Consider the following 10,842-nt stretch of genomic DNA (forward strand, 5'->3'; position numbering starts at 1 on the left):
TCCCGGGGCCGCGCGGTAGGCGATTCGGGGTCCGCGGAGGCGTCGGGCCTGGGGGGGCGGGGCCCGCACGGGCCGGGGTCTCGGCGTCTCGGTAGCTCGCCCCATTGCCCCATTCTCCGCGTGTTTATTCATTTCTTCTTCCTGCGTTCGTTGAGCGCCGCTGGGGACCCAGTTCTCGTAGGCTCTTCTTCTGCAGCTTTTCTCAGCCCGGCCACTGTTGACACTTCGCGCCGATCCTTCTTAGCTGTGCTTTGTAGGGTGTTGAGTAGCATCCTTGGTCCCCACCCACTAGATGCCGGTAACCTTTCCCACCCCCACGCCGTGACAATCCAAGATGCCTCCAGACACTGCTAAACGTCTCCTGAGGGACAAAGTTCTTCCCCCTCCCCACACACCCCGGCTTGAGAACCAGCCATCTAGAGCGGGGAGCGATTGACAGTACCCACAAAATCCTAAAGAGTTGTGATGGGGGCTATGAGGGCAGCAGGGCACCGAGAAAGAGAACGGGGCGCTCCCGAGTGGCTTGGTGAGGGGGGAAGTGCCTACAGCAAGCAGCCCGTCTTGGGAAGTTGCTGGAAGAGCATGCCAGGCAGAGGGAGCAAGATGTGCAAAGGCCCGGAGCGAGAAAGGGCTTGGTGCGCCAGTGAGTGCTGGCAGAGGGGTGAGAGGCCTAGTCCACGGGGCCAGGCCAGAGTGCACGGTGGCAGGGACTGCCCTGTACTCGCGAGGGAGCTGTGGGAGGACTGGGGCACAGGGGAGCCAGCATCAGATCCAAGTCCGGTAAAGAGCCGCTGGCTGTGTGTGGAGGAGGGGGTGGGAGACGAAGCTCCCACCCCTCCCTGGGGCCGGCTGTTGCCTTGAGGTGGTGCTGGGTCCCACCCTGCTTTGCTGCCTCCCTTGCTTAGAGCTGCCCACACCGTCTGTCCACCCTTCTCCCCATCCCTCAGACCCATCCCCGTGCACACACAGGCCCCCTGTCCTGGGGGCTGCCCACCCCCTGGCCTTTGCCAAGCATGCGGCCTCCCTCTTCCTCATTCCTTCTCTCTGGGCCTCTCCCTTCCCACACCCCTTCCCTGAAAGCCTGTGTGGCAGGAACTGCCTCTCTGTTCTACATCCCTACTTGCACTACTCTAGGCATCCGCGTTTCTCCATGGAGTCCCCACTCTCTGTGTCTCACGATTCCTACATATTCCAGCTGCACTGTCCCGGGGAAGCCCCTTCCTCAGAGGGGAAGCAGGGATCCTGGCAGCCTGGCTGAAGGAGGTAACCAGGAGGGGAGGTCTTCCTTCCTGAGGGATCCCTGTGGAGTAAGCCCCACTGTGGCTGTGTGTCACACACAGTATTTCTGGAAATGAATGGAAAAGATCAGAGTCTGAAATATTGACTTTGCGGGGACAGGAACCCACAGAAAAGTGCCTTTGGCAGCTTGAGTGGGGCTGAGTTGTACTCCTAAGCGTCTGTTTACCTCTCCCCCCAGGCCCCCTAGCTTCTCAAGGTCAGAGACACGTTCGGCTGTCACCACATGCCCTCTCCCCCACATAGGGACTGGCATGCAGTGGGGGTGAACCTTGACCAGCTGGCTGCAAAATCAGAGTTTGGGAAACGGGAGCAATGTGGTTGAAGGGCCTGACCTGGTTGGACGGCCCCAGGCAGCCTGGGCGCTGCGGGGTGGCTGCCCTCCAGCACGGTGTGGCGTGTCATGGCATGGGGCTGGCTTTGGTGCACTGTGGGCTCCTTGGTTTGCTGGCAGAACAGGGCTTTGGCTGGCCTCGGCGTGACCCTTGTGGGCTCTAATCCTGGGGTGGCCTCCCAGCCTCCACTTTTGACTCTGGAAGAGGCGCTGCTGTGGGCGGAGGCCTCACGGTTGCCTCGTGCCTCACCTGTTGCAGCTCCTCTCGGGTGGGCGTACATCCACTCTGTGTAATGAGTGGGAAATCGGAGCCCCTGGAGGGCAGGCGGCTTGCCCAAAGTCACGCAGCTGTTATGCGGCCGAGGTGGGATTTGAACCCAGGTCTGAGTCCAGCACTTAAGGCCTGACCGTCATGCCGTTCCCTCTCCATAAAGAACACTTGGAGAGATCCGTATAACCACTTGTGTCAAGGGCCAGCGAATGCCCAGCCTTGGGAGGTGTCGGCAGGACATAACTTGCTCTGAACCTGGGACCCTGTTTGCCTGGCCTTGCTGTTCAGTGGGCTCCTAGGACTTCACCGGGCCATCTGGCTGGTTATTCGGGAGGTACCCGGGGCTTTCAGTAGATGCCCCAGGGCGTCCCCGGTGTGCTGGCCCTTCTGCAGAAGAAATTCGGTCACTCCCTGGAGGGGCATTGCGTCAGACCCGGGCAGCCAAAGGAGGAAGTGCTCCTGGGGGCTGGTGCTGACGTCACACGGAGGCCTGGTACTTGGCTGTCCCCAGAGGAAGGAGCAGCCTTGTGGAAGCCGGGACTGAAGGAATGTGCCAGGACGACTACAGTGCCCCAGCCTGGGCTGGGAGGGCATGGAGTGGACAGTGGAGTGGGCTGGTGCATGTCCACGCCAGCCCCGGGCTGGGACGTCGGGTACACTCCCCCAGCTTCTGCAGGGAACCGAGAAAGAGGAAGGCAGGGAGGCGGAAATGGCCAGGGGGGCCTGCGGGCATAGCCTGGGCTCGAGGTGTCACCGGGCTCTTGGGCAGAGGCCCAGGACCTGTCTCCACAAGTTTCAAGTCACTTTTTTTTTCTTGAGTTTTATTTATTTAAATAATTTCTACACCCAACATGGGGCTTGAACTCACAACCGCAAGATCAAGAGTCACACACCTTTCCAGTGAAGCAGTTGGGGGCCCCTAGACTCACTGATTTTAGACAGCCCAGGACATGCTTCTCCACTGTGCCTCTGCAGCCCTGCTTGGCCCAGATCCTGAGTTGGAGGAAGGGTGCGGGCAAGTAAAAGTGGCCCCTATAGCCAGGTGCTCAGATAGGAGGACAAATGGCCCCTTTTTCCAGAATACTCTCTCCCTGCTCTGAATGTGGACAGCCCCTTCCTCTGGGAAGCTCTCTGAGAGCCGCACCCCCAGGCTGTGTCAGGGGTCCACCTTGTGCACCGCCATCCAGAGTGGGGGAGAGGAAGGACGGGCGGTGGCCGCAGCGGGCAGGTGGGGAGGCCAAGTGGGGGTTAGAGCCAGGGTGGCCGAGCAGGAAGGAGGCCCTCCCTCCAGCAGAAGGGCCTGTGGGCGCTGGAGAGGTCGGGTGGGGGGCGCAAGGACACAGCCCTGGGAAGAGGAGACCACGACAGGTGTCCAGTCTGGCAACCTTGAGGGCCTGCTGGGTTAGGAACTGCGGGACAAAGGGAAGGATGGAGGGTGAGGGCAGAGGCCAGGGCTAGGTGCTCGGAGCGGGGGGAGGCGGGCAAGCCTCAGGCCAGGGTCTGCTGAGGTGCTAAGGGGAGCCCTGACGTCCCACCTTGCCTGTTTGGGGTAGAAAGACGTGCGGAGGGGACCTCAGGGAACAGCTGGGGGAGCGTATGTGGCTTTGCTATGGCAACCCGGCCTGTTCCTATAGGACTTGGCAGCCCAGCTTGGGCTTGGGCCAGGGGGTCGGCAGAGGCTGACCCAGGGGCCCGGGGGGGGGGGTGCCCCTGGGTGATACTAGGGGCTGCCTCGAGTTCTGGCTGTAGTCCAGTGGCCACCCCTGGGTCCATGCCAGGCAGGGCTGAGGTGTCCTGAGCCACCCATGCTCACCCTGGGACAATTGCCACTAAATGTGTGGCCTGATGGCGTTTCCAGGGCCAGCCTACCCCCATCGCTGGCTCAGCACTTGCTGCTCAGGGGACCCCACCACGCCCACTGCGGGGGGGCTGCTGGGGAGCCTCCTCAAGGAGGGGCTTGGCCCTTGAAGACCTGCTGCTGCCCCTCCCCCCGCCCCTCCCCCCCACTCCAGGATTTATAGCCTGCACTACCCACTCCTCCGGCTGCCACCCCCAGGAACACAGTGGGGGGGGCCTGTGTCCCACGTTCCCAAGGGTGAGGGCCTAGCAGATCCTATTGGCCTTCGTCCAGGGGAAGGGGCAGAGAGGGGTTCCCAAGGGAGCTGGCCCACCCTCTGGTGCAGGCTGCCTGGAGAACGGGGCCGGTGAGGGCTTTCCTGAAGCGGGGCTGGGGCATTATAGGTGGGTCTCCATTTCCTTGTTGGGCAGGAAGTGTGCCTTGGGGCCCCAGGAGCCCTTTGGACATGGACATGGATGGACAGAGATCCTGAGCCTTGGCTCAAGCAGGGGGGCTGCTCTTGCACTGACCCCGGACACCCTTGGGTACTGCTCCCACCAGCCTTACCTGAAGCAGACAGCCTCGTGGTTACCAGGACCCGCATGTGGTCTTGTCTCTTTTAGGGACAGGATCCTTGGGTCCCTCGCCTGGTCTCTGCTGAGGCTCCTGGAGCAGGCGGGGTGGGGAGACTCAGCTGGGGAGGGGACCTGCGGAGGGAGGGGGTCCTGTCTCTCACACCCCCCCAGCTGTGCCTGGCAAGCCCAGCCCACAGCTTTTCCCACTTTGGCAGCGTCCAGTCGTCTAATCGACAAGTCCCTATCCGCCTGCTTACAGGCCTGATGCAGGGTGGTGAAGAGGCCTACCGCTGGGGGGCGGGGGCACAGCCCCCGGACAGCTGGGCCCAGCAGGGTGGGGGAGTGGGCAGCTGTACTGTAGTTTCCGGGGTTTGGGCCCACCGAGCTGGGGGACACGAACGCAGGCTGTTATTACAAAATGCAGCCCCTGGGGGAGCGCGGCTGAAGGCTTACGGCTTCTTGCTCAATTCCAGGATGCTTAGGGTTAGGACCTGATTGTTGTGATCTTGGGGTGCATGGCTGGGGGGGAGGCTGTGGCCTGCAGCCAGGGTCCTGCCCGCCTCGGGCCCCTGGCCGGGGCTGCATGCCAACCCATGTAAACGGGGAGGCAGTTCACTCCTTCCCTGGTTCCGCTTTGCATTCTGGCCAGTCTGTACGCCCCCCCTCCTCCCTCCCGCGCTTGTGTGTCTGTCGGCCTGGCCGCTGTTGGCCGTCAGGGGACTTTCCAGCCGATTTGCATGTTGCCCTGCATGCCTTTCTGTTTACTTCACTCAGGAGTGAGGGAGAGCCAGACGCCTGCTCCCTCAGGCTGAGCAGTAGGCACACAGGCCCTACGGGGGCTGGTGGGCTGGCCGCTGTCCTGGGGGGAGTCCCTGCTGGGGTCCCGGCTGCCTGGACCATGGGAGCCGCTCACTGGAGCCATCAGCCGGCCTCTGGGCCTCGGGAGCTTGCCACAGAGGGAGCAGATGGATTGTAAAATCCAGGTCAGTGTGGGCTGGCCACCTCCCCGAGACCCACCCCCAGCCTCCTCTTGGCGCGCCCCATGGTGCCGAGGCCGGAGCTGACCTTGGGTTTCCCACAAGGTGAGTCCTGGAGCTCGTAAGTCTGAGCTCTCTGGGCCTCACCCCAGCTGCGGTGTCCTTAACTCCACGCAGGGTGGCCCCAAGATTTCCTTAGCATGGAGGCCAGTGGCGGCCCTGGAGGTGGGGCTCGGGGACCCGCCCCAGTCACACCTCTGCCATTGGCCTGATACTGCCCACTCTCAGGAGCCCCTGCCTCTCCTCCATGGGGACAAGCCCCTAGAGAGCCTGATCTGGGGTCACAGCAGGGGGAGTGGTGGGCAGGAGGGGGAGGCTTTGGCCAATGTCTTGGGGCCCCTCCCCTGCTCCTGTCTAGCTGGACCCATAGGGCATTGAGAGCATGGGTGGCAGGGCCAAGTGTGGGGACTGACAGCCACCCCACTGAGGCCTGAGCCTGGAAGACTGGGGGGGATGCCATTGCAGGTGGCATTCAAAGGGGCCGGTGAGAGAGAGGAGACGGTGGGCTGTGACGGGTAGCACGTCAGGAGCACGGTGTGGGGACACGAGGCTTGGGAGCAGGCCCTTCGCTGCAGCCCCTAGGCTGGCCTGGAGGAGCGCCGAGGGGCTGAGGTGTGTGTGAGGCAGACACGGCCAGGTGGCTCGGCAGCCCTTCCACCTGGAGCCCCCTCCTCAGTCCTGCAGGGCCTTCAGACCACAGGCTGGTCCCCGGCCTGCACCCAATGGGAGTAAGCCGCGCCGGCCTCCCCGGGAATCCCCGACACTCGCTCCCCTAGCCTGGCCCAGCAGCAGGCAGCGAGCCCGTGGTGTGGCCTCCCAAGGCCCCTGGCCAGGGGTCTCCTGGGTAGAGAGCTCACACGCGCTCCTCCTCGTGGGGAGCCTGGCTTGAAGCTGGGGCCTTGTGGCAGGAGATGGGGCACGGACCCTGCTGTGGACGCTGACCCCGGGAGGGGCCCCGGGATGGCGGGCATTGCCTGGCAGTGGAGCAGCTTTCCCCAGACTCTCCACGATCGGGTCTGCGGGCTGGTCCCTTTTCCTCTCTAATGGTCAGGCCCCTCGTCTTGGGTGGGTAATGTGCGGAAGGCCAGGATGATTCCCACTGAGCCTTCTCCCCACACCTCTGCCCTGTGCGTCCTGAGTGAACAGCTGGGGAGCAAGGAGGCATCCCGTTTCCAGGGTGGGTGACCTGCCCAAGGTCTGGAATCAGGGCTTTCTCCTCCCCCTGCCCCAAAGCCGCTATCTATGTCTGTGTGAGGAGGCTGTGAGAGGCTGGGCCCCAGGTACGTCACCAAGAGGTTGTCTGGGGTGTGGCCAGCGGCCTTCGATCCGGACTGTCGGGGCCTGACTGCACCTGCCCTGGCAGGAAACAGGCAAATGGCTTGATCCCGCCCCGTGTGCCACATCACGGCCTGGCCTTGGCTTCAGGGGCACTTGCCCTCAGACCCGGAGGGCCAGGCAGGGCACAGAGGGGGCTCTCCTGCCTCTGGGGGGGAGCTGGTGGCTCTACCAAAAGGCTGGGTCTTGAAAAAGGGTAGAGCTGAGTGCCAGCTGCCTGCCTGCCCCCAGGGCCTCCTCCCTTCCTTGGGCCTGTGCACACCTGGGATGGGAGGGAGGGGAAGACACTTTGCTCGCACGGACCCGCCCTTGTTGGTACTGGTGGGGGAGAGGCCAGAGCGGGCCTGGCAGTGTGGGTCAGCGCCGGCCACCTGGCCAGTCTGGGCCACCCCCCCCACTATCATGCTCCCCCCTCAGGAGATGCTGCCCGCGGACCCTAGATGCTTCTCTAGAGCATGAGCTCGGGCAAGAGTGCCCGCTACAGCCGCTTCTCCGGGGGCCCCACCGACCTTCCCACTCCAGACGTCACAGCCGGGGTAAGAGGGTACCTCGCAGGGCAGGGTCTCCCCTTTGTGCCCACCCTGTGTACCCGGGATCCCCACAGGACCTCCAGATCCGTCTCCTCCATACCTGGAGGACCTGTGCCGCGTGTGTCCATGTACCTGCACTGGTGCACATGACCACGGTGGTGCAAAAGCGTCCGGTGCACGTCCACGTGTGTGTGTGTGTGTGTGTGCACACGTCCTCACTGGGGGCCAGTGCCAAGTCTCATCTGTTCTCTGTCCAGACCAGAATGGAAACGACCTTTGGGCCCGCCTTTTCGGCTGTCACCACCATCACAAAAGGTGAGCCAGCCCGTGAGCCCAGGCCAGCGTGGGCCGGGCAGAGTCTGGGCATCCATTACTCCCACTGGAGTCCTCGGGACATGTCCTGGTGGGGCAGGAGGGGACATCGGTGTCAGAGAGCAGGCGGGTCGGCCCCTGGCTGCTTGCCCTCACCCCCACCACCCCGCCTCTGCTCCCGCATCCTGCTCCTCCTCCCGGGCCTCCCAGCCCTTCCGTCCTGGTGCTCACCTGTTACCTCTCGGTGGGGGGGGAGGGGCTGTCCCACCTTCCCCGGCACCCCCAGGCATCCCTGTCCCTAGTGCTAGTGGCCCCAGGCTCCTAGCAGCCTCCGAAAGGCCAGGACTGAGGGCCATGCCGGGCATATGCAGGTGCTAAGAAGTACTCACGGGGTCCTTTCTCCAGCCCAGGTCCAGCCTGGGGCACAGCCTCCTTTCCCGAGTGTGGCCTCTCTTGTCAGGGCTGGGGGTGCCTTTTTGGAACTCTGCTCCTCGGAGGTGGAGCTGGTTTTTAATTGCTTTTCTGGGACTCCCTCTAGATGCACTTGGCAGTGAGGCCACAGGACCACTGCACACACGTGCTCACAGTGGCCCCTCTTTGCCCCAGGGTGGTCCAGTCAGAGGCTCTGAAAGTGCCCCTTTTCCTTCTTAGATGTTCTGTCCTAGAATAAATGTCTCCCCTAATCCGAGCACCCAGGTCACTGCTCCTCGACGCCTCGTCCACCCGTAGAAGCAGCAGGGGTCCCCGTCATGGCAGTCCCACACCCCCAGGGCAGACAGTGACAGGAGTCCCGCTCTCCCTCCACCCAGCAACCCCCTCAGTGGCGGGAATGGGTCAGAGCTGGGCATGAACAGTCACCTTACCTGGCCCCTCTCACAGATAGGGAAACTGAGGCCCAGTCACAGGGCATCTGCTTAAAGCCTGAACCATGGACCCAGGCCTTTGGGGTTTGGGTGGCGCCTGAGGCCAGTGGCGGCCACTCCAGGGCTTCTGGCTGCCAAATGGCCTCCCAACCAGCGCCTTCCCTGGAGCAGGCTTGAGGAGGCCCGAGGTGGTTCCAGGTTCTGGCCAGGGGAGCAGTTGGGAGACGAGTGGACCCAAACAGCGGGCTGCCTGTCGGTCGCCACCACACACCAGCCCAGGCGCAGCAGGCTTCTGTCCCTGTTTCCCCCTCTGGGCCCTGAGGACATCAGAGGACCCGCCCCCGGTCAGGGTCACCTTGAGGGCCAAAAAGACGCCGCGCTTCCTGCCAAGCACCCTCCACGTTAATCACTCAGATGTTGGCCTCTTGCCTCAGCTGGGTGCAGGGCAGCCCCAGGGGCAGGCTGGGTGCTGGCACCTTGGAGAGACAGATGATCCCCCTGCCCCTCTTCAGCCGGCCTTGGGAGTGTGACTGTCGAGGGCTCCAGCGCTCCAGGCACAGAAGACGAGCCCGCCTTGCCCCTGGCCCTGGAGGGGGCTGAGGGCACAGGGCTCAGGGAGGCTCCGGGGTTCACGCCAGCTTGTGCTCGCCCTTGCCCTGCTCAGGCCCCTGCTGGGAGCAGGGTGGTTCCCAGCTGCCCACGAGTCCAGCCCCAGCCAAGTAGCCCTCAGATCGAGAAGGCCATGGGAGTAGGTGGGGACAGGAGACTTCCCAGAGGGGCTTAGCCCCGTCTAGCCCAGCCCCCACCCCCACCAGGCCCGTACCCCCCAGGGAGCCCACTTGCCCCCACAGCGGGCCAGGCGTGCCCCTCTGGACCACGCTCCTGGCATCCCTGCCCTCTCTTCTTGCAGCCGACGGGACCAGCACGTACAAACAGCACCGCAGGACCCCGTCCTCTTCCAGCACCCTCGCCTACTCCCCGCGGGACGAGGAGGATAGCATGGTAGGTCTGTGCCGTGGTCACTCCTCCCCACGGCCTCCGGCCGTGCCCTCCGCCGTGCCCTCCAGCCGTGCCTCCTTCCCCAGGGCCAGGTCCCAGGCGTAGCTGAAGGGGAGGCTCCGCCTTGAGGCGTGAGCTAAGGTCTGCTGGGTCCGGTGGGCTGGTGAGGCAGAGAGTGGGCATGTCTTGACAACGTGAGGCCTACATACCTGGGGCCAGACTTCGATGAGGAGGAGGGAGCAGTGGGGCCGGAGGGCACAGAGCCCGCCAGCTGGGCTGAAGTGCGTTCAACTCCGTACAGACGAGAGGGTGGGTAGGCGGGTGGATGGTGAGCAGGTGGCCGGAGGGAGGGCGGCCCGAGCTGGGGGGCGACAGGCCTGCGAGGGCTGTGCTGACAGGGAGAGCAGACCGCCTCCTGCCGCTGGCTGCGCGGAGAGAGGAGGGGGCTGGGCTGGCATCGGGGCTGGCTGGCAGGGTCACATGGCTGCCTGGCCGCTGGCCCGTGTCGCTGGGCTCTGGGCCTATGGGAAGCAAGGACCTGCGCTGGCCAAGGGAGAGGCTCGGGCCCTCCTGCAGCTCACCTCTGGCCGAGCCTCGCTCCCCGAGTTCCCTCACGGAGTGTCGGGAGTCTCGCTGGTGTGGCGGCCCCGCGGACTCCAGCCGGTCCTCCTGCCCTCCCAAGTCTTCACCTGCTCGGCTGCTAGGCCTTCGTTTCCTGTTTAATACGAAGAAAAACAGTGTTTTCAATTACTTGACAGCTCTGTGTGCCGTGTGCTGCACTAGGCCTTCTCTAAGGAGAAAGCAGACGCACTGCACCCCACGCCCTCGGGCTCCGCCTGCCTCAGCCTCCATGGCCTGTGACTCACCCATGGCCGCTGGGGAGGGGATTTCCCCCAGAGTGGCAGGGACCAGGAGGAGGCCTGTGGGCTGGGTGGGGAGCAGTGGCTCTTACAGGATCTTTACTGGAAGGTTCTAGGCCGGTGCGGGGGGGAGACAGTTCCCCCCACAGGGCTCCCCAGACCCTCATCTTCAGTGACTGAGACTGAGGCAGGCTCCCATGGCTCTCCTCCCTCCGAGAGTCTCGGCCAGGGCTCAGTGAGGATGTCCCTGCCTTCCCTGGGAGCCTCAGTGGCCCAGCCGCATGTCCCCAGCCAGGGAAGCCAGCCGAGCCCCCAGGCCTCCGCCGGCCTTCTCTTCCTTCGGCGGTGCGGGCACGGAGGCCGGCCCGGGCCCGGCTGATGGAGGTGCCCGTGTGCAGCCCGCATTCCCTCACGGGAAGCAGGAAGCAGACCAGGCGAGCGCGTCCTGGAATTGAATAGCAGGAAGTCTCTCCATTTACACAAAGAAAGCTGGCAGACGTGAGCGGGTGGCCCAGCCACAGGGCCGGGACCGCTGGGCCGGCAGGGGCCTAGGCGCCCCGTCGGCTCCCCGGGCACACGCGGCGGCCCCGCGG

The 10,842-nt window shown here is 64.2% G+C and overlaps 1 protein-coding gene and 1 long non-coding RNA gene across 5 annotated transcripts in view; one reads left to right on the plus strand and one right to left on the minus strand.

Moving 5' to 3' along the window:
• TRAF7 (TNF receptor associated factor 7) overlaps positions 1 to 10,842 on the plus strand; it is a 17,057-nt gene that overhangs the window by 272 nt on the left and 5,943 nt on the right. For 2 of the 4 annotated variants that reach the window (XM_029946314.1, XM_029946317.1), the window contains exons 2-4: positions 7,103 to 7,221; positions 7,473 to 7,530; positions 9,301 to 9,392. In XM_029946314.1, coding sequence (XP_029802174.1) covers positions 7,141 to 7,221; positions 7,473 to 7,530; positions 9,301 to 9,392 — 231 coding nt within the window. In that variant the 5' untranslated portion in view covers positions 7,103 to 7,140. The other 2 variants (XM_029946315.1, XM_029946316.1) reach the window with 2 other exon arrangements.
• Positions 2,717 to 9,178, minus strand: LOC115298015. Its single transcript, XR_003911560.1, has 4 exons — positions 7,917 to 9,178; positions 7,348 to 7,615; positions 4,306 to 4,404; positions 2,717 to 3,310 (listed from the first exon to the last, which is right to left on the minus strand). It is a non-coding gene; the product is annotated as an uncharacterized LOC115298015 (long non-coding RNA).

This window comes from Suricata suricatta, chromosome 8 (assembly GCF_006229205.1).
Source record: "Suricata suricatta isolate VVHF042 chromosome 8, meerkat_22Aug2017_6uvM2_HiC, whole genome shotgun sequence".
NCBI lineage: Eukaryota > Metazoa > Chordata > Mammalia > Carnivora > Herpestidae > Suricata > Suricata suricatta.